The sequence below is a fragment of the Pieris napi genome, chromosome 12, assembly GCF_905475465.1.
Source record: "Pieris napi chromosome 12, ilPieNapi1.2, whole genome shotgun sequence".
Classification (NCBI taxonomy): domain Eukaryota; kingdom Metazoa; phylum Arthropoda; class Insecta; order Lepidoptera; family Pieridae; genus Pieris; species Pieris napi.
In genome coordinates this window covers 185,884-213,767 of record NC_062245.1, presented here as the reverse complement: position 1 = coordinate 213,767, position 27,884 = coordinate 185,884, and the positions used below count along the sequence as shown (strand labels likewise).

General features: G+C 33.2%; 5 protein-coding genes across 8 annotated transcripts in view; 3 read left to right on the top strand and 2 right to left on the bottom strand.

Moving 5' to 3' along the window:
• Positions 1-10,023, bottom strand: part of LOC125054815 (serine/threonine-protein kinase D1) — a 30,122-nt gene extending 20,099 nt beyond the window's left edge. Inside the window, exon 1 of the mRNA XM_047656928.1 lies at positions 9,889-10,023. The gene's annotated coding sequence lies outside the window, so the exon portion shown is untranslated. The remainder of the gene's footprint in view (positions 1-9,888) is intronic.
• On the top strand, positions 185-3,797 carry LOC125054821 (esterase B1-like). Of its 4 annotated transcripts, XM_047656939.1 has the most exons (5): positions 185-907; positions 1,535-1,752; positions 1,818-2,513; positions 2,955-3,206; positions 3,571-3,797. In XM_047656939.1, the coding sequence occupies exons 1-5, from the start codon at positions 743-745 to the stop codon at positions 3,734-3,736; spliced, it is 1,497 nt and encodes a 498-aa protein (XP_047512895.1). In that variant the 5' UTR covers positions 185-742; the 3' UTR covers positions 3,737-3,797. The 4 variants fall into 4 exon arrangements, with proteins under 4 accessions (XP_047512895.1, XP_047512896.1, XP_047512898.1 ...); XM_047656940.1 differs by having other exon boundaries at positions 2,955-3,571; XM_047656942.1 differs by lacking the exon at positions 3,571-3,797 and having other exon boundaries at positions 1,818-2,967.
• On the top strand, positions 4,013-6,616 carry LOC125054818 (para-nitrobenzyl esterase-like). The gene is made up of 3 exons (XM_047656932.1): positions 4,013-4,788; positions 5,071-6,245; positions 6,327-6,616. The coding sequence occupies exons 1-3, from the start codon at positions 4,555-4,557 to the stop codon at positions 6,568-6,570; spliced, it is 1,653 nt and encodes a 550-aa protein (XP_047512888.1). The 5' UTR covers positions 4,013-4,554; the 3' UTR covers positions 6,571-6,616.
• Positions 7,820-9,152, top strand: LOC125054365 (juvenile hormone esterase-like). Its single transcript, XM_047656209.1, has 2 exons — positions 7,820-7,827; positions 8,162-9,152. The coding sequence occupies exons 1-2, from the start codon at positions 7,820-7,822 to the stop codon at positions 9,150-9,152; spliced, it is 999 nt and encodes a 332-aa protein (XP_047512165.1).
• Positions 10,024-11,690: 1,667 nt separating the features above from the next.
• On the bottom strand, positions 11,691-20,994 carry LOC125054618 (high affinity copper uptake protein 1). Its single transcript, XM_047656624.1, has 4 exons — positions 20,843-20,994; positions 14,857-14,909; positions 12,860-13,095; positions 11,691-12,645 (listed from the first exon to the last, which is right to left on the bottom strand). The coding sequence occupies exons 1-4, from the start codon at positions 20,865-20,867 to the stop codon at positions 12,444-12,446; spliced, it is 516 nt and encodes a 171-aa protein (XP_047512580.1). The 5' UTR covers positions 20,868-20,994; the 3' UTR covers positions 11,691-12,443.
• Between the last annotated feature and the right edge of the window lie 6,890 nt (positions 20,995-27,884).

Genomic DNA, 27,884 nt, shown 5'->3' with positions numbered 1-27,884 from the left:
ATTCTACGGTTTTGACTGAAAAGAAATTTTTTTCATATATTTTGAGAGTATTTTAATTCAATTACACGTTTATTTGAAGTCCAAATGTACATTTCCAATAGAAACAACTGAACAATCAAAAATATGAAATGAAAACATAAAAAAGCTCACGGACTGCACACGTAGTAACAGGTACAAGCTGATTTCGCGTACAAACTGATCGGATCTAGATTGCCCATACAATATCAATTACCTTCCCACTGCGTTACGGTGATGGGCACCGCAAATTATGGAAAGTTTGCACTATCTATTTGATAATTGGCAGTGCCTGTGTACATTCATAATGACCCATTGCGGTATTATGGATAAGATAAAAAATTATTTTGGCTCGGAAATATTTCATCCGTGACTAAAAGTGTAAACAGAGCATATAAATTTTAAATTAGTTGTGCTCGGTATAAAGTAAAATATGAATTACGGGACTATTTGTACAAGAAATGAAGTGTTATTAAAATATATTAAATACGGTCTCAGAATTTTTCATTTATTTTAAGTGGTACTTAGTTTGTACAAAATAAATATTGGAATCGATCCACATAAAGGGAGTCATAACACAAAATTGAATGAGATAAATCTAAACGAGGTCCGTTACAGGCAGCTGCGCGCCATTTCACATTCATCTCAACACACAACCAATTACTTTCTATTGGTTTTTAGTTTTTACATTTTACATGCAACAGTGGTAAATGAAGGTTGTAGAGTAATGTCTCTTTTGACATTTTATTGTGCCTTTACGTTGTGTGTGCATTTATCATTACAAAGTATTGTAATGATGGCCCAGGGAAAGATGCGGGGGCTCGAACGCGATGGGTATATTTCTTATCTAGGCGTGCCCTATGCTTCAGCAAAGGAAAATGGAAGGTATAAGGTATAGTTGATTATCATGCCTTCAATATAATGGGCTCCCCGAGAAATTATGCAACGGGACTTCTAGCTTTCTCAGTGAACGGAGCATCAAGGTCGTCATCGACGGAGCATGTTCCGACCTTAAAGTTTAAACCCGTGAACACAGTGTCCCACAAGGCTGTGTCCTATCCCCAACCCTGTTTATTCTTCATATAAATGATATGTAATGTTCGCATAGTGTATTACAACGACAGCACTGGGGTACTCTTTACTTTAACATTTTGTACCATATTCTTGAAATAAATAAATTATTATTATCTATGGGATACTCCGACTTTGGTAGACTAGATCTAGTCCAATTTAGCCCCAAGAAGACACATAGTTTGCTTGTTTTCCGCTAATAATTTTGACGCCTTATTAAAAATGAATAGCAAAGTTTTCTTCCTTATTTTTCTTATATAATTTATACATCTCCAATTTCCTTAAATTATTATAATGATTCGAAACAAAATATCATACCTATAGTTACATTTGACACCTATTTAAATTGTTTTAAATTTACCTATTAAGAATTGAGAAAAAATTTAAGTTTTTTAGTTTATACATAATAAACTTTTTCGTGATGTGTTGTCATTTTAAATGAAATTAGAAAGCTGGAATACCGCCAACGTGGACGGGAATAAGAGAATCCCGGGATCCTTACTGCACACCGCGCTCAGAGGTTGAAGATTGTCTACAATTGGATGTGCATTTACCAAAGGTGGGGAAATCGTTGCCCATTCTCGTCTGGGTGAAGGGAAGCAGCGGCGATTACCATCCTGGAAAGTTGGTTCAGGAAGGCATCATAGTCGTTATTGTACGACACAGGTATGATTAATTTTAAAAACTACTTTTTTTATTTTCCTAATACTGAAAGTCTAAAAATACTTTAGGTTAGGAGCTGTGGGCTTTATGTGCTCGCAGGAAGATCAAATCCCTGGAAACGCTGGAGTGAAAGATCTTGTACTCGCCCTGAGGTGGGTTCGGGATAACATTGTTGCTTTTAAGGGAAATCCTCACAGGGTGGTCGTGGCCGGACAAAGCTTTGGCGCTGCAATGGTGGAGACACTTACCCTTTCCTCAATGGCCAGAGGTCTTTATCATGGAATAATATTACAAAGCGGCACTGTCTTAGCGCCGTGGGCGTTTAACTATGACGCAAATGATAAGACAGACTACATGAAAATTACCATGAACGGAACACAGTCACTGTTAAAATCAGCCATACCGGATGTAGTATCCAATTCGGAAGACCTCGACGTCCCATATTATCCATTTGGTATTTGCAAGGAAAAGGCGTTTAAAAATGAAGAAACGCTGCTTTCAGAAGCGCCATTCAATTCCTTTATAAAAGGGAAATTTACATCCGTTCCAACGATAATCGGATATAACTCGAACGAAGCTTATGTATTTGTGTCAATGTTAAAACAGATAAAAGCTGTAAAGAAAATGACTAGGGATGTGATGTTCCTGCTTCCTATGGAGTTACAATTAACGAACGAACGAGAAATGCACCCGCTGAGTAAACAGCTAATGGACGCGTACTTTAAAGATAATATGAGTATCAGTTCACTGCTGGAATACCACAGGTAATTTGAAACTTAGTTTATGAGGAAATTAAGTAATTTAGCAGGTTTAATTTATGTTTTTTAAAATGATGTAGAAACCTCTAAGGACTCTGATTCATGATGATAAAAAAAATTGGGGGATGTTGCTTTAGGCCCACTCAAACAAGTACCAATGAACCCCTTTGGTACTTGATGGCACATCATGATGGTGAGAATGTTAATAATTGTGCGTCTTATAAAGGCACTGTTTACTAAAGTAAATTCAAAACGGTAGAAGGAACACAGGCTGTAGGACAAAAGTTTGATTATAAGTGGTATATATAGTTAATATATTTTTTAGCATTGTTTCTTGTGTCCCACAAGGGATTAGTATTGATTTAGACGACTCCGATTTTTAGATAAATATGTAGACTATTTATTAACAGTCTACTATTTCAATGATATAAAATGTGTGCCTTTTAGGGATGTCTACTTCATGTGCCACATACATCGCAGTGCAATATTTCACGCAACCACTGGGCCGGTTTACTATTACCAATTCTCACATTCGGGAAGAGTTGGAGTAGAAATTGAGAGTGGCGTGGAGAAAACTGGCGCCGCTCACTCGGATGAACTGGGCTACCTCTTTCCAAACGATGTGGTCGACTTTGACGGGGACGATGCGACAGTTCATCAGCATCTTACAAAGCTGTGGACTAACTTTGTTAAGAACCTGTAGGTTGCTCAGAAAATGCAGTAGCTAATTTTAACGTTTATTTAGCCGGAGTTCAGTCGCATGCTTTGCCTCCTGAGGAGTGGACTGTGGAGTTAATTAACATTGCATCTCTAGTAATTTAATTGTTTTATGCCAATATTGGAATTTGATTCACCCTTATATAGGTATCGTTCTGTTGGTGCCAATGTTCGGTTAAAATATATGTCTGTCGAAAAATTTATACTAATATTATTAGAGCTTCAGTGTTTGTTTGTTTGGTAAAAGGTGCTTATCCCAGGAACTACTGGTCAGAGTTGAAAAATATAAAGTAACATGGATAAATCAGCAGGGCTCTAGTTCTTATTTATTGAAATTATGTTTTAGAAACCCGAATAGTGAACATAATGGATATCAGTGGAGCCCTCTAGATCCTTATGAGCCTCGACTACTGGACATTCAGACAGAGCCAAGAATGATAGATTTTCCGCACCATCGACACGCAGAGATGTGGGATGAAATATATGAAAAGTATTTCTTCAGAAGACATTAATTTTTATACAATTTTTTTTTTTAATTTTGTTTACATCAAATTAAATAAAGCTAGAAAAGGTCTCTGCTTTATTATAAATATTGACAAAATATGTTTATTTGTAAGAAATACCTAAAAACGGTTTTTGGTTTAAGAAACATAACAATCAAGCGAATTAAAACTTCTTACCTTTTTGATTTTAAAAGTGTCAATTTCTCAAATATATAACATAGTGCACGTTTCACCAATGGCTTACCTATAAAGAGAAAAAAATATTAGTTAAGATAGCTAAAATTAATAAGGAAATTCATGAGCCGACAAAACTTTAGTATATATTGTATCAATATATATAGCCACCAAAATATTTAACCAATATGAGAGATTATCTATCCTATATTTCGTTACAAGATAAGCGCTTACAAAGCTACGTCTATCTTATCACGACAAGTGTTTCTGATGATCGTTCGATAGAGGCTGAAAGCTCATGATACAATCACGTTAACAAGTTCGTATAACAATTTTTTAATCCCAATTTACGATCCTTTGGGTAAGACTTTAGACAATAATAGTCTTTTCCTGATTGAAGTTAATATGTTAACACACAAATGAAAAATAGACACATCATCGTCACTGATTTGCTAATACGCCCTAATGCCCTCGCTAGTCAGTTTAAATATACATAATTTCTTTATAAATGATTAATTCAGTGAAACATACAATTTTCAATACGAAGCTACACAAAACTTTTCACCTGACTGTACCCAACGTGATTGAATATGTTATATGTAGAGGAGCACTCTGTTTTATTGTTTTCATTTTGACTATCACAGTTCAAACACATGGTAACTCTTTCGGAGCATATTGAACAATATCGTGTTGAAATGATAATTCTACTTTGTTTGTTAATTCCGGCCTACGCTTTATCTGTGGAAAATAATGTTAGCGGGAGGCAGGAAGTAGATCCTATTACAACTGAGAATGGACCTGTTCGTGGTGTGGCACTCGGCCAAACGGATATCCTACAATACTTTGACATCCCTTATGGACAATTCGACACCAATGATCCATTTCAGGTATTTCATTGAACATCTTTCCACGTGTGTGAAATTTAATGACTTTTAACTTTAATTTAATTTAGCCAACGCAGGACCATTACGTTAGTATCATATATTCAGCTTCATTTTATATATTCTATATCTACTCATACAAAATCGATGGCATTAAAGAGTTATAACTGCATTTAAACTATACGACTATAAGTCTAGCTTATTTTGACTTCAAATTGTAAAAGGATTTCTTAAGATTTACTTGTGGCATGATTGGTAACAATATTCCTTTAAATTTCTCTTTATTAGGAGCCTGTCAAGCCAGAACCTTGGGAAACGATTTTGTCTAAGAACAAACATTCTTCTAAATGTCCTCAAATACAACAAAACGACGAGTATGTAGGCAACAATGATTGTCTTACACTCAGTGTATTTGCTAAAACCGGAGTAAAAAATGCAGACGTACTTTTTCACATACACGACGGCGATTTTGGGTCAGGAAGTGGAGATCCAGAAGTGTACAACCCCCAACAACTGGTCTCCGAAGGAATTATTGTCGTGCTACCCAACTACAGACTAGGAGCTTTGGGTTTTATGTGCTGGCAAAACGAAACAGTTCCAGGCAACGCTGGAATCAAAGATCTAGCATTCGCGTTGCAATGGGTCAAAAACAACATCAAGGGTTTTGGTGGTAACGCTTCGAATATTGTTGTAAGCGGTGTTGACACTGCTGGCATATTAGTTGATTTTCTGGTACTAGTAAATCAAACCTCAAAATACATTTCCAAAGGTATAACTGAAAGTGGTTTCGCTTTATCTCAAAAGGCTCTCGATAGAGATCCATTAAGAACAGCAGACGGAAAAATTAACGCAAATGGCAGCGTACAGTCTATTATAACATCTGGCCGAGGAATCCATTTCAAACCTTGCATAGACAATAGTTTTATAACTAAATCCTTTTGGGGTTTGCTGCAGACACAAAAGATTGACATACCGCTAATGATAGGCTCTACTAACCAAGCTGGGATGGATTATGTGACTGACTTAAACGATGATGACATACAAGAGTTTCGAAATAATCTATCACTTATCTTACCAACCGACCTTAGGTTTGAGGGAAATCAAGAAAGAGAAGTTATTGAAAAAGTTAAAAGACAATACTTCAGTGACAGTGATATATCAATTAATGTATTGGAAAGACTATCTCTTTGCTTCACAGATTCGACTTATTTAAATCCAGGTATTCGCGAAGCGAGGCTATTAACTAAAGCAGGTGGAACGGTTTATTTTTACGAATTGTCCTACACGGGAGACAGGCAGAACCCTATTCCGGGAGCACCAAAGGGAGATTCTCTGCGTTATATCTTTACTCAAAGTACCACGCAACAAGAACACAAAGTAGAGACACAAAAAAGGAATGTCAATGAAAACGAATCAGCAGCAAATACAATTCGAACGCTTTGGACGAACTTCATTAGAAATGGGTATAGTTTAGTCAATTGCTTTTGTACATCGAAACCATTCGTGTATTTTAAAAACTTACATATATATTTTTTTGTTTGCAGAATTCCCTCAGCTTCAAACGTTGATTGGAAAGCCTTTGATGCAACCGAAGGGAATGAACAATCTTTAATGATAGGGGCAGAAATCACATTAACCAACAGACTTCACGCCGAGAGGATGAAACTTTGGGATGCAATATACGAACGACACTTTGTTGAAACCAATCTTGGCTCCACATTAAAATCTTCGATACTCGTTATCCTGATTAGTTTTGTCACATCAAATATCGCATTAACAACTTTATAAATTTAATTCAATTAAATATTTAACCAAATAAATAATTACTAATGAGCATTAGTGGTTTTACTTAGCCTAGTGTGTGTACAAACCATGATTTTGTTATTGTATTGTACAATGTTTTGACAACTCACTTCATATACACTTCCACCTCGTAGGTCATTTTGTATGGTGCATTCAGTACACTAAAAATGTTACTGGGAGAAATTATTTTAGTAATTCTAATACAACACCTTGTCATCGGGTATGTAGAGTTATTGGCGCGCCACTGGGATGTCAAAACAACCCAGGGAATCGTGCGAGGGTATTACAAATCAAACCCACCGCATTTCGCATTCCTTGGAGTGCCTTACGCCCGCCCGCCCACTGGCTACGACAGATTTAAGGTCAGCAAACACATTTGTTAGCGCCAACTCCATAAAGTAATCGAATTTGTGTGATGCGTTATGACAAATAGCAACGACTTAATTTTCTTTTTGGTATTACAAATAAATATACTATAGTACATAAAATTTCGGAAGTGTGATTTCAATTTAGAAGCGTCAATGTAAAATTTGGATACGTTTATTAATAATTTAGTTACAATATGATTTCAACATGGTTTTAATCTTCATTTTTATTTTATTAATTATTATTATACATATTTATGTTAAATTAGAAAAGTTACTTGATGAATTAACAAATTAGAAGTGTTAATGTTCCACTCAGCATGATTTTCACTCAGTTCCATATTAGATCTTTGGTAAACAATTTATGGCGCTTCAATTCAACTATACGCATCAATATTTAATAATAGTGCAAAGGCTTGTCTCATGCTGTAATAGATATTATGGGCGTTAACAAAAATAAATATTACATAAAAAAGAAATCTTGAATAGCAATAGCCTCTTGAAATGTTTATTCTATATCAAATTTAGTGCGGCAGTTAGTTTAAAGGCCGAGAACATAACTATCAATGATTTTGTGGTTCCAATCTAATCAATTTCGCAAACTATTGCTTTCCTAACGTAAATTCAGACAAAATGTTAAGTTTACAGTTGGTACTTCCTAAAAATGTTCTGTTAAAATATCAATTCAAATTAAAGTATATATACTAGTGTGAGTACCAAAACATGGTATGTTTCTTACAAACACTACTGAAAGTTTTTTTTCTATAATAAATATCAAACTGTATAGTTTTAGACTAAATTATTGATAATGAAATAAAGAAGCAAAAAATTTATTACATTTGTTTACAGGCACCTAAGCCTCCAGTACAATGGGATGGTATATTTGAAGCTATATATAGATTGAAATGCCCACAAGATAATGAAAATGGAATTGAAGACTGTTTAGTATTAAATTTTTTTATACCAGACAATCTAACTAATATGCCAGTACTAGTACATTTTCATGATGGATTCTTTCAAAGTGGGTAAAGTATCAAAATTAAATATCTATACATTTTGGAGTTATTTAGGAATTGGATATAAATAAGCACATTACTTTGTAAGATTTCTAGATTCTTGCAAACTTTTAAACAAAAGAATTGGAATACACTGTTTTCTACATATGCAATTTTAAAATCAACTCTGTTAGAAATACTTTTCTTTATTTTTAGCTGGGGCTATCATCATCCACCACCATATTTTATTAAACAAGGGATTATTGTAGTGACAGTTAATTACCGAATAGGTGCTCCAGGTTTTCTCTGTCTACAATCACCAGGAATTCCTGGAAATGCAGGTTTAAAGGACCAAGTAGCCGCACTATACTGGATACACAGAAATATAATGAAATTTAATGGAAATCCTCAATACATCACTGTTTACGGAACTGGGAGTGGCTCAGTCTCTATTGAGATTCTTTTACTTTCTGGGATAGCTGATGGTTTATTCCAGAAAGCTATTTTAGAATCAGGGTCAGTTTTATCACCTTCCTCTATAACATATAGTCCTGTAGAAATTGCAATGAAAGCAGCAAAAGAACTGGGTTATCAGGGAGATAAAAACACCAAAAGCATGGAAATATTTTTTCAGGCCATATCTGTAATGAATTTTCTTAACATAACTTCAATATTTGTGCCCTGTATTGAGAAAATTACATTATATTCTCTTTTAAATGATGATCCTATGGACTTAATAAAATTTAAAAAATCAATACAAATACCAATGTTAATTGTTTATAGTGACCCTAAAGAAATAGATTTGATTGATAACAACAAAATATTTCAATCCATACCAGAAAATTTTGGACACCTGTTACCAAATAATTTAGCTATAGATACATCTGTACAAGAAAAGGTTGCGAAACTGACAAAAGGTTTTTATTTTGGTAACATTCTCACAGAGGAAGATATAATTCAATGCTATAGAGATTACGTAAATGACATTTTTATGGAATACCCTGTTGTGAAGTCAAGTGCATTTTATGCTTACAATAACAGCAATCCAGTGTTTTTAATGAAATTCTCACAAAGAGAATACAAGCATGCTTTTAAAGGCAATTATGGAAAAGTTTTAAAATTAGTTTTTTCAGACAAAGTTGACAATTCACATGATATTGGAGATATTTTAAAGAATATGTGGAGTAATTTTATTAAATTAGGGTAAGTGTCAAATTTAAAGTGAATTACTGACAACATATACCATAATATATTCGAAAGAAAGATGTTTTACAGATAATATTGTAAAAAAAACACTTTACCTAATTGCCTATTTCTATTTTAGTGATCCTACACCAATAACCACATCTCTTATACCAGATGTGTGGATGCCGGTTGAGCCAAATATTATAATTGATGAAAAAGTCAAATTCCATAAAATAAACTACTATGAATGTGGTGAGAAGAATAAAAATAAAGAAATAACAACACAACAGTTCACCTTTTGGGAACACATTTATATGAAATTCTATAAAAATCATAAATATTTTAAATAGCTATATTATATACATATATACTATAATATATATAATATAGGCAAAGCTTTCTGACTAAATAAATTTAGTACAAAAAATCTAAAAATCTCATTAAAACACTCACTAAACAGTGATACTATTTCTATAGAGATAGCTTGGACCTAGTAACATAAACGTAAAACATAACACGTAGGATGTTCATTTATAAATACAGAAATAAACAAAAATGTAGAATTTCATGATGGTGAACATTAGCGAACATGAAAGCATCTGAACATGATGAAAATAAAAAAGGAAATATGATGAAATCAATATTCAAAAATTTACGCTTAAGATGTAGTATCATAAAGTTATTATTCTCAATCAATACTAATCCATAAAATGGTCCACGAGAACTTAGTACGTCGTCAAAATAAAATATACCGTTACCTGGTCGATCGCGGCCCGAAAACGGGAAAAAACTGTTCTGACTTCGGATATTTAATTGTACGACTGTTTCATATCCGTTTAACGTTTTTAATTATCACTTTTCACTTACTTTTTTTTGAATTTACTTTTAATATCAACAAGTAAAATCCCAAGACAAAACATGAAACATTTTATGGACTTGTGTCTGTCAGATTCTAACAGTATACTCAGTACTGACAATTGACGGAGTTGATGAATAAAATGACAATAATTATAAAAAAGACACAATACAGAGTGCTCTTTAATTTATTTATTCTGTAATAAATTAGAGTTCTAGATAATTCTATAAAAGAGAAACTCAAAACGTAACTCTAAAAATATTTTAAAATAATTTCATGTGCGTTAATACGTACGGTGGAGGAAAACGTGAAATCGTGTGGAAAGATTTCACGATTAAAGATTTATCGCCTGTCTTAAGACCAAAGAATCTGTAACGTCTTTCATGTGTCATCTCATCGCTCAAAACCTACTTAATTAGTATATTATATTAGATATAAAGATTTATACTATGAGACAATCACCACATATATTATAATCACAAAGTAGCAATTAACATTATTTATTTGGATAAAACCCTCCTTGTCTCCATGACATTTGCTATAGAATTTTAAAAGGCGCGCCGCTTTTTGTTCCATGAGGGATTTTTCTGACAGCTATTTAAAAAAAAGATAGTTCTAAAAGCTACGATGAGATGGCGCTTGATCGCAAGGGTTTACCTTGAAGACAATGGTGTACTATTATAATCAGTTGGCTTGAAGTGATCTGAGCATATTCTGGAATGCTTTCCTATGGTCAACCCAGGCTTTACTTGTTGGACTGCTTGAAGCCACTGTACTCTTCTAAATGGTGCGTACCAATTTTTTTACATGTTTTAACAATACAAGGATGATGAAACGTTTTTTCCATGATTTTAGCACCCAAAGTTGCCCAAAGACCAATCACAATCAAATGCAAGAGCCAAAAGAAAAGAGGAAAGACCACAGAATAAACTGGCAAGTCACATTAAAAAAACAAAAACCCTTACTTGAAAGTGCCATCTATTGACTAATTTGGAACTACTTTTCTTAGCTGTCAAAAAATCCCTCATTACCGATAGTTTTCTTTCCTGACTTCGAACTAATTCAAAATTATTGGTTGTTTGTAAAGTAGGTTTACGATCGAGATGTTTACGTGATAACGTCTTATTGGTGATATAAGTTTTTGGGAAGTAAGGAATTAATGAAGATAACAATTTTTTCAAATTTTAAATTACATCTATCGTTTTATTCACACTTTTGATGATAAATTTCGGGTGTAAAATGACAAGTTTACTTATTCGACTATGATATACATTTTTCTTCATACATTCACGGAATGGCTGGCAGCGCTCGAGATGAGACGGGAGATCGGTCCGTCTCTCTCTCGTTATACCTGCGATCGCGCTCGTGAGGTTTTGGTGTGACACAAGTTTCTGAACATGTCACCCGACTAAAACGATTTTAAAGACGTTATCACGTCAAAACTAAAAAAAATATTTTTGTATTTTACTGATCCCTATTGACCATTCGTTGTGGTCTGTTTTATTCAAAAGTACAGACACAAGTTTTTATTTACTTCCACTCTATGATATTAATAATTATGGGTATAATTTGTTATGATGACTAATAAAGGAAAAGAAGTTAAGTCAATGTTTTATAATCGTTTGCTTTTGTTTTATTAGGTAGACAAAATAAATGCTACTACTACTCCTTTTACATTTTAAATTAATAAAAAAAAATCAAAAATACATAAAATAAATTTTATTCAATCATTCGTAACAATAAAACTATACTTAGTATATTTTTAATTCTACAAAGTCATTATATCACAAAGTGCTTAAACAATTTATTAACTTCGGTATCTATTTAAATCTAAAACAAGATTATAAGACATATAGGTAATTATGTAAATACTGCTAAATAACAAGGAATAAATATGTGGCAACATCCTCAGTCTACTAGTGTTACAATTTTGTATCAAAGCATTACCTTAAACCAATATCTAATATAAATGTTTTATATTGAATTAGTAAAATCAGGTGTTTGTGTTAATTTTTGTTAACAATGACAGAGGCAAAAATCTTCGTTTAAAGATGTATATTTTTATTATAATAATTTTTTTTATCACTTTCAATGAGAAATGTCGAAATCTATATATGCTACTGTCGATGTTTTAGCATAGTATTCCTATAAAAGTACTTAAAATAGGATTTTAGTAGCGGTTGTATCTTACGATTACTATACAAAATATCTATAGGTAAGCCTTCAACTTTAATGTTTGGTTCAAGGAATGTTGGAAACTAATTTCTATTGGCAAGATCTTATACATAAATATTCCTATTACTAATTATTACAATACATATTTTAATCGTAATATGGCTCTGAACTTTTTTATTGCAACTGTTTTGTTTTTTATTTTTAAAGTCTCACCTCAAGGCATTTCACAAGCAATCTAAACATATTGAATGAATATTTTACCTAAATGAAAACATTATTTATTTACATGCAACACTCGCTATTGTCTATGGCGGTAGTTTTGCGCCAACCAAAGAGGAAATAGCCGACCGCCAAACCGAGCGCCAACGCAAGACACAGCCAAACATTATACGTCATGAACACCAACATGAGGACATATGACACCCAGGCTTGTATAAAATACAGCAGCGTCTGGTAAACGTGGCCACTTGAAAACATCGTATATCTGAAAAAGGATACAAATATAAGTATTTCCTAAACCAACCCATATTCATTAGTAAGCAGGGTTTTGAACCATCGAGTATCCAGTAAATTGTCCGATATTTTTAGACTATAAGATAGATAAAAAACAGTATATACATGACATAATTAGGACATATATGGGCGCGTAATAATTTAACACTGCTTGGTGATGACAAACGATAATAATGAATACTAACATAGGGCTCCGTTTGGTGTGACAGGATCTCGTTCCATTTTCGTTCTTGGCGATGTTGACTTGTGAGTCAGCGGTTGCCGCCATGGCAGCGGACTCAAACAGTGTTTCCCTGTAATACTTGAAGCCTTCATATAGCACGCCCGCCAAGAAAATGGCAACGGCTGAGCCGAATAGCTCTAGCGCGTTGGATGTCTCCCATCCTTTGAAAAGAATTTCTTGGACGACTCCAGCATGGAACTGAAAATAAGAAGTGATGTGTTAAAAAGTGTCCTGTGCTGACTTTTATTTATTTATTTTTTATTTATTTATTTACACTTCGTTGCAAAAAACAAAGAATGATACACAATACAAAAAAATTATAAAGGATGCAACGGGCGGACTTATCGCTAATAAGCGATCTCTTCCAGGCAACCCTAGATAAAGAGAAAAACTAGAAAAAAAGAAACATGATGCGTGCGAGAAGTGCAGAATCAAATGTTAAATACAAAAAAATATATATACATAGTACCTTAATCTAAAGTAATACAAAAAAAAAAAATATTAACAACAGACTAAAAACTTAAAAGCTAATCTTACAAATACATGGACAGCAAATATTGATGTAAAAGGAAACATAAGATTTATACAAGTCACGATTGATCAGGATAGGATAAGGTTAAGAAATGATTATACAGAAGAGTTTTAAAAGATGACAGAGGTAGCCAATCGTACAGAGTCGGGCAGCGTATTCCACAACTTAATGGCGGAGATCGTGAATGAATTGCCTAAGAAGGATGAAGTGTGAGATGGAATTTCCAATAAACATTTACGATATATTGGATACGAATTTAACATGCAAAGCGTCGCCGCCCGTATCTACTATCATTTTTTTTAAAATTTGTATCTAGGTACTTATAATCTATTTATGTATATAAAAATGAATCTCTATGTCCCTTGGTAACATTGACAGAATGTGTGCTGCAAATATCGTCAAAGAGGATGTAAGAAAAATGAATATCGTTTAATACAAATGATTCGATCGGAGTTATTATATTGATACAATACATATAAAATAATAATCAATACTTTTATTTAAAAAAGGTAAAATATGTAACCGACTCTAGATCTAATAACTAGATCAGCAGAGATCAGAAGAAACTGTATGAGCTATTATGTAGGTATATAATATCTTTATATACTAATTCTGCTGAACGTGTGTAGGTCACTGAACTCCTCTTAAACGGCTGGACCGATTTGAATGATGTTTTTTTTGCGTTTGGGTGACGCCCTGGATGTTTTAGATTCACAGATCAGCCCAGCAGATGGCGCTGCAGTCGCTTTCACACTTTGTTTAATATCCTAATCGCTTGACAACGTCTGTCCGCTAGTCTATTATATATATCTATAAGTAGTTTGATTTTAACTCACGGGCAGAGTATAAAGGTCTTATTTCATACGATAAATACGTCTGAGTGTGTCAATAGCGCAGTAAGGTACTTGAGCATTCATACCTTAGCACGTGAAGAATGCGAATGTTTGGTGAACGCCCGACTGTGTGTAAAGAACTATTTGGACTAACTTTATCATTCATACAAACATAATTCGATATTAATTCTTAACATACCTGTCGCTATGCTCGATATATGTGTTTCGTAAATTATTAATTGTCGACAAAATATTTGTGTAGCTCATAACTTTTTCTAGTAAAAAAAATATTTTATTTGTTTATCAAAGTCTGTTCTATCGGTGTGGTGGTCGTCACGAACATTCCTCGATACTTACAGTTCCTCTACAGACCGCAATGGTGGTTTGACACGATTGCACCGTCCGATAACGCTCGTAATGATAAGAGAACAACGATTCTATTTTATATTCCGGTCAAGTGTCAAATCTGTTACACGGCCTAACCTATCTCAACTGCTCGTAATATCTTTGTTAAATATTTCTATGAAGTCTGGCGAACTGCATTTCGAGTGTTAAATGACGAGGTCAAAGTGTGTTTCAAACATAAACACTTACCACCATCATATGGCCATGGCCACCGCATCCTCCATCATGAGTCGGGTCCATTTCTGAAAAAATAATAGTCTTTAGAAAATCATGACGTAGAAAACACTTCGTCACACGTCACACGCTTTAGTAAAAGTATTTAAACATTTAAATAACTGCTCGGATATAGAAATATTTTAGATATGTATGATGTTATAAAACCGGTGGTTTCCCTGATGTGCGCAAATGCCTAGACCACGATAAATATTAAGGTGACATTGTTACACAAACACAGTGAGTCACAGAGTATTCAAGTAGGTGCAACTAGTATTGTTCACGTAGGCTATTGTTGGTTAATTGGCGGTACATAGGTTTGTTTACCACTTGGCAGTTGCCAAATTCAAACACTAGAACGAATATCTAGCAAAATTACTATTTCGTCTTTAAATTTGAATATAATCCAATTTAACTCAAAAAAGGAAACCCAATAGGACTTAGGACTGCGATGTAGGTAGATGCTTTATTTCCTGTGTGGTTTGTTTTCCGGTATTACAGATATAAGTTAATATCCTATGCAATATAATAATAACAAAAACACGAATTATAAATATACATCTATCATTTCAATTACTGACAATGACATAGCTGGTAGCTACTTAAAGTGGGATAACAAATATATGTGATGAGTGTCTTTCTTATGTTAAATGTTAATCGTATGATATAGTGAGTTTGTTAGTTTGTTAGTAAGACCCAAGGCAATATCACCCATATTTCGAAGATATAAAGCCTCGGTAACATAGGATTGTGCAAGGTGCGCTTTCACCTCACAGGGACACGTTGCGCAATGCATCTTGGTGCAACCAAGATTCCATCGCTAGCTCCTACTTTTGTCATTATTCTCGAGAGCATGTTATTGAGTATAAGAAATATTTTCTATTATTAATCATTCTTGTTTATTTTCCTATTTTCTTTTGACTAGAATAATTGGCCGTTAATAAAGTTATTTACTACTTATTTGTATGAAGTAACTAATGTAAAATCATAAATGTACAGTATATTGATATATTTAGCTATTAGGTACACAATTTCTATGCGATTGTTTTTCTATCGATAGTATTTTGTGAACACTGTAGAGCACGATTGTATAGCTGTATTTTATTCCATCTAAAGCAAAAACGATTATCTTATCATGTACAATATCTATCGTATCTAACTACAATAATTAGGTAGGTTTACGTGGTAATTAGGAGGTTGATTAATTCAGATAAAATATGTGTGAATGCAGACATTGTTAATGACGTTATTTTTATTGAAATATGATTTAATTAGGAACCAAGGGCGTCGCTATCGGGTAGGGGCAGCTGCCCCCCTTTAGAGAATCGAAAAAGCCTTGTTTTTATTATTAATTTGTCAAAATATTCTTTAATTGTAATATATCGTATACGAACGTGTTTTGTACGTTACGGCTTAATAACAAGTTAACTAAATAGTCGTTATCAAGCAATAAAAAATTATTAAATTTGTCGTACCTACTTGTGTAATACGTTGTGTAATAACTTCGTCAGCAAACACGTAGAGTGACATGAGATTGCCGAGCCATACTCGATATTTTGTAAGATTACAAAATAAATTGGTGCGTTTACACTTATTTGTCTATCGTATAGCAGTTTATTTTCTATTTGAAGTGTAAGGATGAATTTATTTGAGGTCAAATTAATGTTTACAATTGCAGTTTTTGTGAAGAAACACGTGCAGGAATTTATTTTTCTATGTTGTATCTTCGCGTATTGTGTATTACATAGCGCGACTTTTTTTAATTTTGCGACAGGTGACTTATATTATATCCCAATATTTATTCAATGTATGGCGTAATGGCTATTGTAATATATAGCAAATAGAAGGTTATTAACTTGATAAACACTAATGCACCCGTCTAAATAGCTTTCAACTAAATTTTGTGTGATAACTTTTTCAAGTTTTTGGATATATGTACATGTATTTTGTATGACTAGGTCAACAAAGTCCAAAACAAATGTACCTAAGTATATCTTGATTTAATATATTTATCACCAGAAACATGTCAAATTAAAACTTTGCTAATTAATAGGTCATCATTTACTTCAGTTGATCAAAGGTTGTTTTTACAAAAAATATATTTTTGATTAGAATGATTGTGAGTATGTTAAATGTTTAATTCCCTATATGTTGTATATATATTATATTATATTCTCTGGCTATTTTGGAGCAATAAACAATAACCCATAGGCTTCTGTGAGGCGATGAAGATTATCGAGATCGTAATAAACACATTTCTAACTACACAATGAATACACAGGTGGTTTGTCGACGTGATAAATTATGTGTATTATTTCTAGACCTGTTAATTAAGTAATAATACAAAATAAATGAGCACCTAATTTAGGTTAAACACTTTTAAGAATTTGAAATAAAAATAAATATTTGTTTCGTATGTTGGTGCTACTTAGTTCTCCTTACAACGGATCATATTTTTTTATATAGACTAACTATGTTTGTCTCGAGAATTGAATGCCACCTAAAGACCCAAGATATAATCGGACTTAGCTTAAATATTTTTGTAGTAAAGTACACCTACAGTCTACACTATACAAACAAAAGGGGAAACTTTAAAATTTAAGGAAAATACAACACAATAATTGTGCAAAACAATTTTAATTATGTTAGACTATTCACAAAGAACAAGTGCAGAAGATTGTGGTAATTGTAGCAACTGGTTCACCTTGAAGGTACCGCTCCTCAGGCATACTTCGGATTCTAAAAACATTGTGTTATTTAGTTGGACTAAAACTTTATTATGAACGTACAGGAGAAAGACCTCGGAGGAACGGACGATTTTTCTAGCTTCGTCTTTTTGCAGCTTTGGAATAATTCGAATATATTTAGCATTAACGGAACTGTTATGCGTGAATCTTCGTGTAACTTGTAAGTATGATAGCAATGGCAGAGTAGGATAGCATATTAGCAAGCATATTTTCAATCATACGACCTTAATTACTTATTAAAGGAAGTGTAATGTTTGATATGGAAAGTAAACGTGTATGGTAATCAGATGCGCGTAGATCCGGTGACGCGAGCCCATGTGTCCTTGCTAGTGTCAAGGATGCTACGTGTCATAAATAACATTATCTTGTTACAGGTGCTACGTAAATGGAGACGAAAACGTGAGTAATTAACACATTTAAACATATCTAATATATTATTTGAACAGGTTGTCTTTAAATAGCATCCAGAAAGTCCATTTTCAGTTTTCTTAATCATAGAAGTTGTATTTTACGCAAAAACTACATTGTGTTTTTCGAATCAGACTTGTTCTCTAGTTGGGTAAACTTGATAAGGGCCGTAACATAAAATATGTGCGTTAAATAAGTTTTGTTATTGCAACGGTTTCATGCTATTATTTTATTGAGACTGCCCCTCTATCAGTCTGCAAAGTCTCGACTAACAAGACAATAGGCCGCATCCTGTCCACGCCGTTTGGGTGACAACAGGAAAACGTAACTTATGTACATACAAATGATACTAATATTTAACATGCGATAATATTTGTGGCAAATACTGAAACATACACTTCACGGAATGTCATGTTTATCGGCAAAAGCGTAAGAAAAAGTCAAGCAATTTAGCCAATTTACAAAATGTTTGCCAAACACATCCGTGAGTTTGTTGTAAATTTCAAAGTACGTCGGGGCGCGGCGCTTTGCGGATGTTGAACTCCGCTATCCTGCTCCGTTGTAAACTATATTTCTTTATGAAATTGCTTTACCTACTTCTATAACGTAGAAATCAATCTAATCGTTGTTGTGTTTGCTCATTATAAACACGAAATTTCCTCAATCAAATCAATGTATATAAATGACTATTGTCACTCGAAACTGGAAGCGAAAAACAAAGTACCCTGGTACTCACGCGAGCGTCGCTAAAGCGGAGAGAATTTTAGCGATACACACTTTCTTATCGAAACCTCGCTAATTTGACCCGCTACACTTGTTGGCCATATAACGGACACAACATTTGAGACATTTAAAAAAAAAAATTATATACCAATATGGGGTTTTTCTACACTATCTAATAGTTTAAAATATAATTTACTAATGTTTTTAGTAGAGTGAAATCATTAATTTACAATTGACCGATATTTAATCTCAATTTCGGAACAAATTAATAAATCTATATTATTTTTATATATACTTTACCAAAACGTCAAGTTAAAACCATCCATGTTTTTGATTTTTTATTATTAGAAATTCCAGTAATGTTCCTAATTATGTGCCGTGTTACTGACAATAATATCAATTGCCAAAGCATTTTTAACAAATTACAAGCTTTATCAACTTTTTTATCAGTTATTGTGGTTGAAAGTAGTTGTCCTACAGTGCGCTACGCAATAGGTACACAGTGAAGGTTACATTTCGACATGCCAACTTTATCAATTTTCAACATAAATTTATTGAAATAATTATACGTTTATATCTTGAATCTATATCAAAGTAGTAAACCAGTCCGATTAGATATTCACTTAAGGTACTATATATAGAAACCGATACAAACATCAAATTGAAACTAGTACATATATCTTAAAGGAGCTATTTCCATATATTTTCTTCATAAGAATTAGCTGAGACCAATAGCTTATATTTAGCAGTTTCATATATTTTTATTTTATTCAAAATGTTGATTGACAAGTGTAAGGAACTGTCCTCGAGCTATCAGCTTCTGAATTCAATGATCGATGACAATAAATTGCGATAACATTATTACTATTTATTGTAAGATGCGTGGCAAGTATCAGTTTTTATCAAGATTTACGATGTGCTTGCAACTACCAATTCACGTGGAAACCATTCGCATAAAATGGATTAGTAAATGGGCTTATCAAATTTTTATTTTCAGTCGATACCAATTACTAATAAATAGCCTTTTAGATACTTTTACACTTAAACACATTTATATTTCAATCATCTCGTTCTTTTTAGGTATCTGTGTGCCCTTTTTTGGGCAAAGGCTTTCTCCAAATCCCGCCATCCCTGTCTGCGCTGTGCCACTCTGGCACGTACCACATGCTGTTTCCTTAATTGGATTTATCTACCTTCTAAAGTGTCTTCCTCTTTTGCGTCTATTGGTTTAGTACTTTCTAGCTCTTCTATGCTGTTGCTCTTTCCATGTGCCCCGCAAATTACCATTTAAATTTATTATTTATGTTGTAACATCAGCTACCTTAGTTGATCTTTGACACATCTGTAGCTTTGTATGCTGCGCTTTAGAGAGCGTTTAAGTGAGATCATATGTTAGGTTTTGACAGGTAGTACAAAAGTATTGATTTCTAGCAATTACTATATTTTTGTTTGACTAACTTTACCCTTAAAACTGCCAAAAAAATATTGGTTTGTGTCTTATACAAAACATTTCCGTTAATCCTAAGGCTTCAGTTTCAGTTTCTATTAAAACATCTTCGACATTGCGTGCGCGCAAATGATAACTACGACCTAAAAAAGTAATTATGTACTGCGCCAAGGTTACATGCATGTTCGTCACAACATCACATATAAAATCTTATTTTGATTTAAATTTAATTAAATCAAAGAGTACAGTGAGGTAATAATAAAGAAACATTAAAAAAATGAAATATGTATCAAAATAACTATTAATGTTTTATATACCGATATTTACGAATAACTAATCTGTACATTGTTTATTCCGCAGAACAACGTTAAACTCGTATAAGTTTTTGTTATAAAACCGGAACTGCAATGCAAACCAATACTTTGGGTTTTGTGTTCTGAAGACTGACTGTATGTATTTGATTCAGATTTAAAACATATGGTGGGGGAAACCCCTTTTTTACCGAATTTGTAGATTATTGTTAAAAATAATTCTATTCAGAATGTCGTACTGACGAGCTCATAATTAATTTGTGTAAATATAACACATAGTTTTCTTATAAGTTGACTACTAGAATAATACACATACAAAAACTCACCATGATCATGATGACTGTGATCCATTTTTGTAGATAATATTTATACTGATTAGGTTCAACGTTACACTCGCGGGAAGCGATGATATTTTGTAAACGCGCGGTAAACGTTCTTACACGACAAGCGATTGCGCGGGAATGGTAATGTCAGCACTCTGCGGTTTAGTCTTGATAGAGAGAGACAATTTCAAGTTATACTTATTAACTTACTATTTCTGTTTTGTATTTGATATATATCTTTTAATTGCTACAATTGTGTATAACGATTTTTACAGTATTAAACGATGAGTATTACCTAAACATTAGGGAATAATTTGACTCTTTATTCATGTTTGTGAATTGTGTATCATGCCAACATGAAAGAAAACTTTATAAATTACCGAATAATTTAAAGGAATCATTTTTCTAATAACACTGAATAACATTGTATATTTTATAGTTCATATTTATGCCAGAAATGTATCTGTAATAGTTTTGTGTAATATTTATTATGTATTTATGTGGTCGTAAAAACCTTGATGTTATAAGGCGACCTTAAATAAATAAAAATAATAAATTACTGTTGTTACTCATTATTTTCAAGAGACTACAAGCTGAAAATCTAAACGCGCAAAGTCAGGGCTATGTGGCGGATACATTAACACCATTCAGCACCTTGAAACGTCTCAATAAGGAATCGCAAATAAGTACATGGTGCATTCGTTTCTTCCAGTGAGCTAATGCGGTATCAATCTTTTTCGTGTAGCTGCTTGAATTCGATCAAAACTATTTTGTTTTCACAATTCTTCAGCTGCGTCAATATTATAGATGACATGTCGACAAGAACTAGTTACAATTGCTTTAAATCATTTTGCTTACTGACTCAGCATAAGCTTCATAAACGTTAAACTATTGTTCGTTTTGAATTGCTACATTCACTCATTTTGACAAAATGGAAAATAATCAGGAACGACATTTCACTAATCCATTGTTTTCTAATCTGTTTATTGTCATATTTCATAAACCAAATACCTACACAATCTAATATTTTAAGCAACCTAGAAAATTTTATCTAAATTGGCTGTTATGTGGCAACAATGTAATAAATATTTTACGAGCTTCGATTCGTAACATGAGCTGCAAGCATGCGGAGGAAGGTGCCGCTATTTCTCCAACCTAAAGAAATGATCCTCGACCAGTCTGACCACTAATTCGCCCGAATGCCCCAGTGGCTAAGGTCGTATAACTTTGTTAGCACTTTTCTAGCTTTTATCAATAGCTACCGTATATATAAAGTTTATCTTACAATCGAAATAATATTTTATTTTGATGATTTGAAATATAAACCTTATACTACATTTAAATAATTTAATGTTATAAAATAGTGTGTTATTCAATCTACATTAATATTCGGCTACATTAACATGCATACTGCGTTGTGTTAAGTCATAGTAACTACCAGTGATTTTATAATCGCTGGCGTCTCGAAAATGTGATGTAATCGCGGTAATACCAAACTATTTTGAGCATAATTTATGTTCCAAGTCTCTGTTTGTGATTTCAATAGGATACTTTAAAACTCTTAATATTGTTGCCAAACTAAGTACCGAAATCAAAAGAAATAAACACAAGGACCCGGCCATTTTAGTAAAATGTCATAATATAATTTAGGCTTGCTTCATCCAGAAGTTAATTGAATAATCTTTGGCTAGTATTATTGTTAATTTCGTTATATTATTATACTACTCACCTGTGCTCGTTGTGATATTTTCAACACTGATAAAGATTTAGGATTCGGAGCGCTTTTATTTGTATACTATCAATTAGCTTCTTAATTATGCGTGAAAATGATGATTATCTGCTAATCTTATTTCTAAGATTATTCTTACTTAATAAGTTGTAATACCACGTGCTTTTAAGGTTTTTTGGCCATGTAAAAATTATAACAACGCATTCGTTTACTGTTTAGCGACTAGACTGAAATCAAGAGTATTTGAAGATATGTAAATGTATTTCGTATGTAATCTGCACAATAAAACTTTCCTACGTGGTTTCTTATTACAGAATTAGGACTGCCTTAGTTAATTAACACAAAATAACATTTTGTTTCGTATAAGTCGTCACAAATCTGAGTGTATATTTTTGTAACCATTACGATTTCATGATTTAACATACTTTAAGGCTACTAATATAATATTAAGGACAATATTGTATCTATTGCAATAATAACCATATGGACTTATGATTATCTGCTTTAATAAATTAATTATTACTATTATTCTATCAGGGAACGTAGTACGTGATTATAATTTACAATAGGTAAGCATTGTGATATTGAACTTCATCTGACTTTCAATGCATCGATGAAGATATAAGGATTTGCTTACTTTTTTTTACAGGCGCTATAAACAAAAAATACACTATGTATTATAAATATTAATTATTAAATACGAGTGATTTGGCACTAAATTGAATATTAATGTTAAATATTTTAGAAATATAATTATACCCCCTAATTCACTATCTGCCCCCAAACCCTCGTCGCAAAGTTGAAGGGACTGAAATAAAAACAAAAGTCCAAGAGATGAGACTTTAGGTCGTTGCCTACTCTATATTCATTCTGGCTTTTTGAGGGTAAACAGAGTAAACCATATACTTATTAAAAATAAATCAAAAATTTATTTAAAACTTTTTTAACGAACAGTTAATCGTAAGACGTGAACATGTTTGAATGACCATGCATATATTTTCTCATATTTACTGATTAGATTAAAATAGAGATAAAAATTAACTTCTGTATTCACGTGTTTCAACGTTGACGTTCTATACCTTAAACCGATTCCTGCCAAAATCAAATATTGCAAACAATACATTCATCAATTTATTCTATGCTATTTATGCTATAATATATTCTACGCAATGTACTCTTTAGAAAAGAATATGTTACGATTTCAGAAAAACAAAAATATCTAGTCTCAAATAGAATCTCGTCAGTACCTACTCGAACAGTAGCAGTTGGATTTGTGTTACTTAGTATGCATAATATCATTAGCATGGTAAACAGTGCCATTTGAACTTTTGTCTGTTATGTTTTGTGCATGTGTAGTAGTAAGATATATTTTTCATTAAGTAATAAATTATTTGTCTTGAGCTAATTTGATATTTATTGGAGATAGACAAACAAAGTAGAAATTTCGATAAACTAATGTCTAAGAGATTGACGTAACGACGTAACTAACGACTGAACCAATGATATTTCGTCAATTATGATATTTAAGTATCTCTTTGAGAGTTAAATATTATTTATTATTATATTTAGAGGCAGGTCTAGATAGAGGTCGCGTAGTAACAACAATGAACGCACTATCAGATATAATTGCTGATAATAAAGACATCTTAGTGTCGCGTGCAATATTCTCTTAAGGAGAATACCTATGTCCCAAACATTTTCAAGTAATACATTTTATTATTATCCAAATAAATGTCAGGTTTCTAGCTTCTAAAATTGCAATGTGCCAAAATATATGCCGTGGCGATTATTTTTGCAAAAGATTTCAAAAGCGTTACAGGGTTTTCAAGGTCCATTGTCTCGTTAAAGTAGAAAAAATATTCTCGATCATTCAGCATTTTATATATCGGAAGGTACAAAAGGCTTGAGTAGATTTTGAGAATTCATTAAGAATAATATCCATAATAATAATCTATAAAAAAAAAACACAAAAAAATATTTAATAAAAAAGTATCGTCTCCTTAAGTTTGATACACACGGCACTAGAGTCGTGTGCAAAAAGGCTTTTAGAAAACAAATTTATTGATTAATTTATTGCTTTAAAAGTCATTGACTATCACAATCATATCGATTCACATAATTCATCACTGATAGCGAGTATTAACAATTATTGCTTATTATTAATTAACGTACTATAATTACTATAGATCATAATGCCATTTATGAAACCGTCTTATTCATAATCCTTCGAGGGCGGTAATTAATTACGTGGTTTTCTACGTTCTGATACCGAAGCTGATGAATCTTCGGACTTCGCAATTATGGAGTCAAAAAGGACTAAGAATCAGAAGTTGCGCAAGCACGAAAAACGCCTGCTGCTTTATTTAGTTTATCCTACATATAGGAAATGTTACTAGAATGTTACTAGAAAAAAATTAGGGGTTCAGCCCATTACTATTTCCCAACCACACCCAAACAGCTTCTTCGTAAGTTTGTTTTTTTTTTTGAAAATACGACAAAGTTATAAATATAGGTACATACTCTTAATTGAATAAAACGACATCTAACGTTCATCATTGATAAATTCTAGATTGCTTTGAAATAACTGCGACTTCTTAATTGGTATATAACGCAGAGGTGGTTCTTATTAATACAACTAGATGGCGTAGCAGAACCTTAAAGTTCTAACTTTTAGCGTCTAAACTCAAAATAAAAAAGTTAGGTACCCTAACCTAACCTCAACTTCTCAAAATGGATTCAAGGCTTTTAATAATCAAGTTATTAGTATCTTGCTACTTGAACTTCTAATAATGACCTACCTATCTACCAATGTTTAAACAAAAATATTTTCATTCTCTTATTCTCATGTAGGTAAGGCAACATTCTAAGGATGGTTTAATTCTTTTGGATTTAACATGTTTTTAACTTAGGTTAATCTGTGAATACTTAAGTTTGTGTGAAAGTACTACGTGACGCCTAAACAAGCCCAAAGCCTAACTGTATACCTTTTTTACAAGGATCGTCATATTGAAATGCAGATTCTCGATGGAACCTGGATTGGAAATAACTTTAGATTATAGATCGTGTATAGAAAGCGGTCGTAAGTAATTTCAGAAACGTAAGGATAAAAAACGTATGCACACCAAAAGTTTGAAATCGAAAGCAGTTCTACTATCTTTAGTGCACAATATGTCCTGAGCTCTGTATGTTTGGATACATCAGTAGCTATTATAGTTTATAATTTTTTGCCCAATTCGCCGCAGTTGGTGATCCCTGGCTAATTCGCAAAAACAGAGATTTGACCCCGTCGTCGCTTGCTTTGGTAACCTGACCCGGCACGCCCATCGCTCTATTCATGGCGCGGTCAGGATTACACGGCGCCTGCGTCTGTCAACGTTGTTATGATGTATGATAGGCGACATAAAAAAACTATTGATAGTTTGCCGATCTTTGAGCTCTGCCGATTCTATGTCAATAAAGATTAAATACTAGGTATTCAGAACATAATTACACAAGATATTATATATGTACATAGAATTCGCCAAGGACGTTACACTTTACATCCAGCGCAGCATTGTTATTGTAATTTACAGTCGAATTAAAGAAAATAAGTAAAATTGTTTTTCTAGAATCAATCGAGTAGGTACTCTACATGGAATGTACACAGCATAGGGAGTCTAGCCCATATAACCTCCTCTCGTAGCTTCCAGCCTATAGGCTCCCCGAGAAATTATGTAACTGGACTTCCACTGAGCTTTCGCGCTGATCAGAGCATTAAGGAGCATCCACGGAGCATAACTACGTCCACCGACATCCATTGACGGACCGACTATAAACCCGTGAACAGCGGTCCCACAAAGCTGTGTCAAACTCAAAATTCATTTATTCAGTTGAATCCGTGATCACATTGAACTGTCAACTCTACCGACTGTTCAGAATCCCGTCCAGCACCCAATGAGAAAGGCAAGAACCTCGGGCTAGTTGTTTTTTGATCGTCTTAAGTTATTTACAATGCTTATATTGGTTACAATTAAATTAAATAGCTGGAGCAAATTATTATTATTAATTCCAAGCTTCCTTATCTTCTAGGTAATCCGATATTTTATAATAGGAAAGCTTCTGTTTTATCATTTTCTTAAATTCATTATTTGACAAGTTTACCACATCACTTGGTGGTCTATTATAGAAGCGTACAGTTTGACCTATGAATGATTTATTAACATTATGGAGCCTAGTTGTGGGAACAGCGAGTTTTTTCTTATTTCTAGTTCACATATAAATATGATTGTCACAATGTTTTTCAAACAAGTGTATGTTTTTATGTGCATATATAATATTTTCATAGATATATTGGCAAGGCAAACATATTTATTTCCTCAAACATATTTTTTAGTGACTCTCTGGGACCCATTTTGTAAACTGCGCGAACTGTCCTAGGTATTCTAGGATTCCCGTTTATTCTGTATATCAATGATATGTTGCTACGTCATTCATTGCTATGCGGACGACAACACTGGGGATACTCTTTACACTGGCCGGGTACTGCAGGTACCGGAACAAACTAGTGTCTGAAGTCGAAACTCTGCTGCGTGGAGTTTTAGACTGGGGTAGACTAAATCTAGTCCAATTTAACCCCAAGAAGACACAAGTTTGCGCGTTTTCCGGTTAAAAAACCCCTTTGTCGCTACTCCTCTCTTTGAAGACTTAAAGAGGAGTAGTAAGCAGGAGTAGCGACAAAGGGGCCCTTAAAGCCTCAGCTAGCATCAGAATACTGGGCGTTGACATATAGAATGACATTCGAAGAAGCTTGGTGTGCTCAGCAAGGCAACACGATTGGTGTAAGTAGATTATAAAAGTTGTGTATTTCTAAACTCTTGGTAAAAGTGCAGATAGTGGTCCAAATAATAAATCATAATGTTAATATTCACAAGCAGTCGCTTTCCTTTTAATTACGTTGTTGTTGCGTGGAGCCGATCCTGGCGTCAAATGTCAATTTAACTGCGGCCTGGAAAATAAAAAATCTCTAGTTTTTGTTGCCGCGCTTTTTCTGCGCTCGTAAAATTTGTTATTAATACAGTAAAATTTCGGATTAGGTGGTATTAAATTCGAAACAAAGCAACGATTTAATTGGTACTTCGTGTCCGGACGTCGATATTTTGTTCCCAGCGTAATATTCCTTTATTGTTTTCGGTTGTAAACCAAACTCAATTCTGCGATCTTTAATAAAACAATGAACAAACAATTTCTGACTTTTAATGTTGTTGATTTTAAATTATACTTTTGAAGCGAAAAACACTATCTATTCTACCTATCAATGTTCTTAACTGAGCAAACAAT

Bases quoted from the DNA above. Each gene is read 5' to 3' on its own strand.
- LOC125054618 (XM_047656624.1), bottom strand. From the start codon at position 20,867: ATGGATCACAGTCATCATGATCATG. The intron at 14,910-20,842 runs GTGAGTTTTTGT...TTATTTTTTCAG, and splicing joins TCACAGTCATCATGATCATG to AAATGGACCCGACTCATGAT. The intron at 13,096-14,856 runs GTAAGTGTTTAT...TCTTATTTTCAG, and splicing joins GCCATGGCCATATGATGGTG to TTCCATGCTGGAGTCGTCCA.
- LOC125054818 (XM_047656932.1), top strand. From the start codon at position 4,555: ATGGTAACTCTTTCGGAGCATATTGAACAATATCGTGTTGAAATGATA. The intron at 4,789-5,070 runs GTATTTCATTGA...TCTCTTTATTAG, and splicing joins ACACCAATGATCCATTTCAG to GAGCCTGTCAAGCCAGAACC. The intron at 6,246-6,326 runs GTATAGTTTAGT...TTTTGTTTGCAG, and splicing joins ACGAACTTCATTAGAAATGG to AATTCCCTCAGCTTCAAACG.
- LOC125054821 (XM_047656939.1), top strand. From the start codon at position 743: ATGTCTCTTTTGACATTTTATTGTGCCTTTACGTTGTGTGTGCATTTA. The intron at 908-1,534 runs GTATAGTTGATT...AAATGAAATTAG, and splicing joins AGGAAAATGGAAGGTATAAG to AAAGCTGGAATACCGCCAAC. The intron at 3,207-3,570 runs GTAGGTTGCTCA...ATTATGTTTTAG, and splicing joins ACTAACTTTGTTAAGAACCT to AAACCCGAATAGTGAACATA.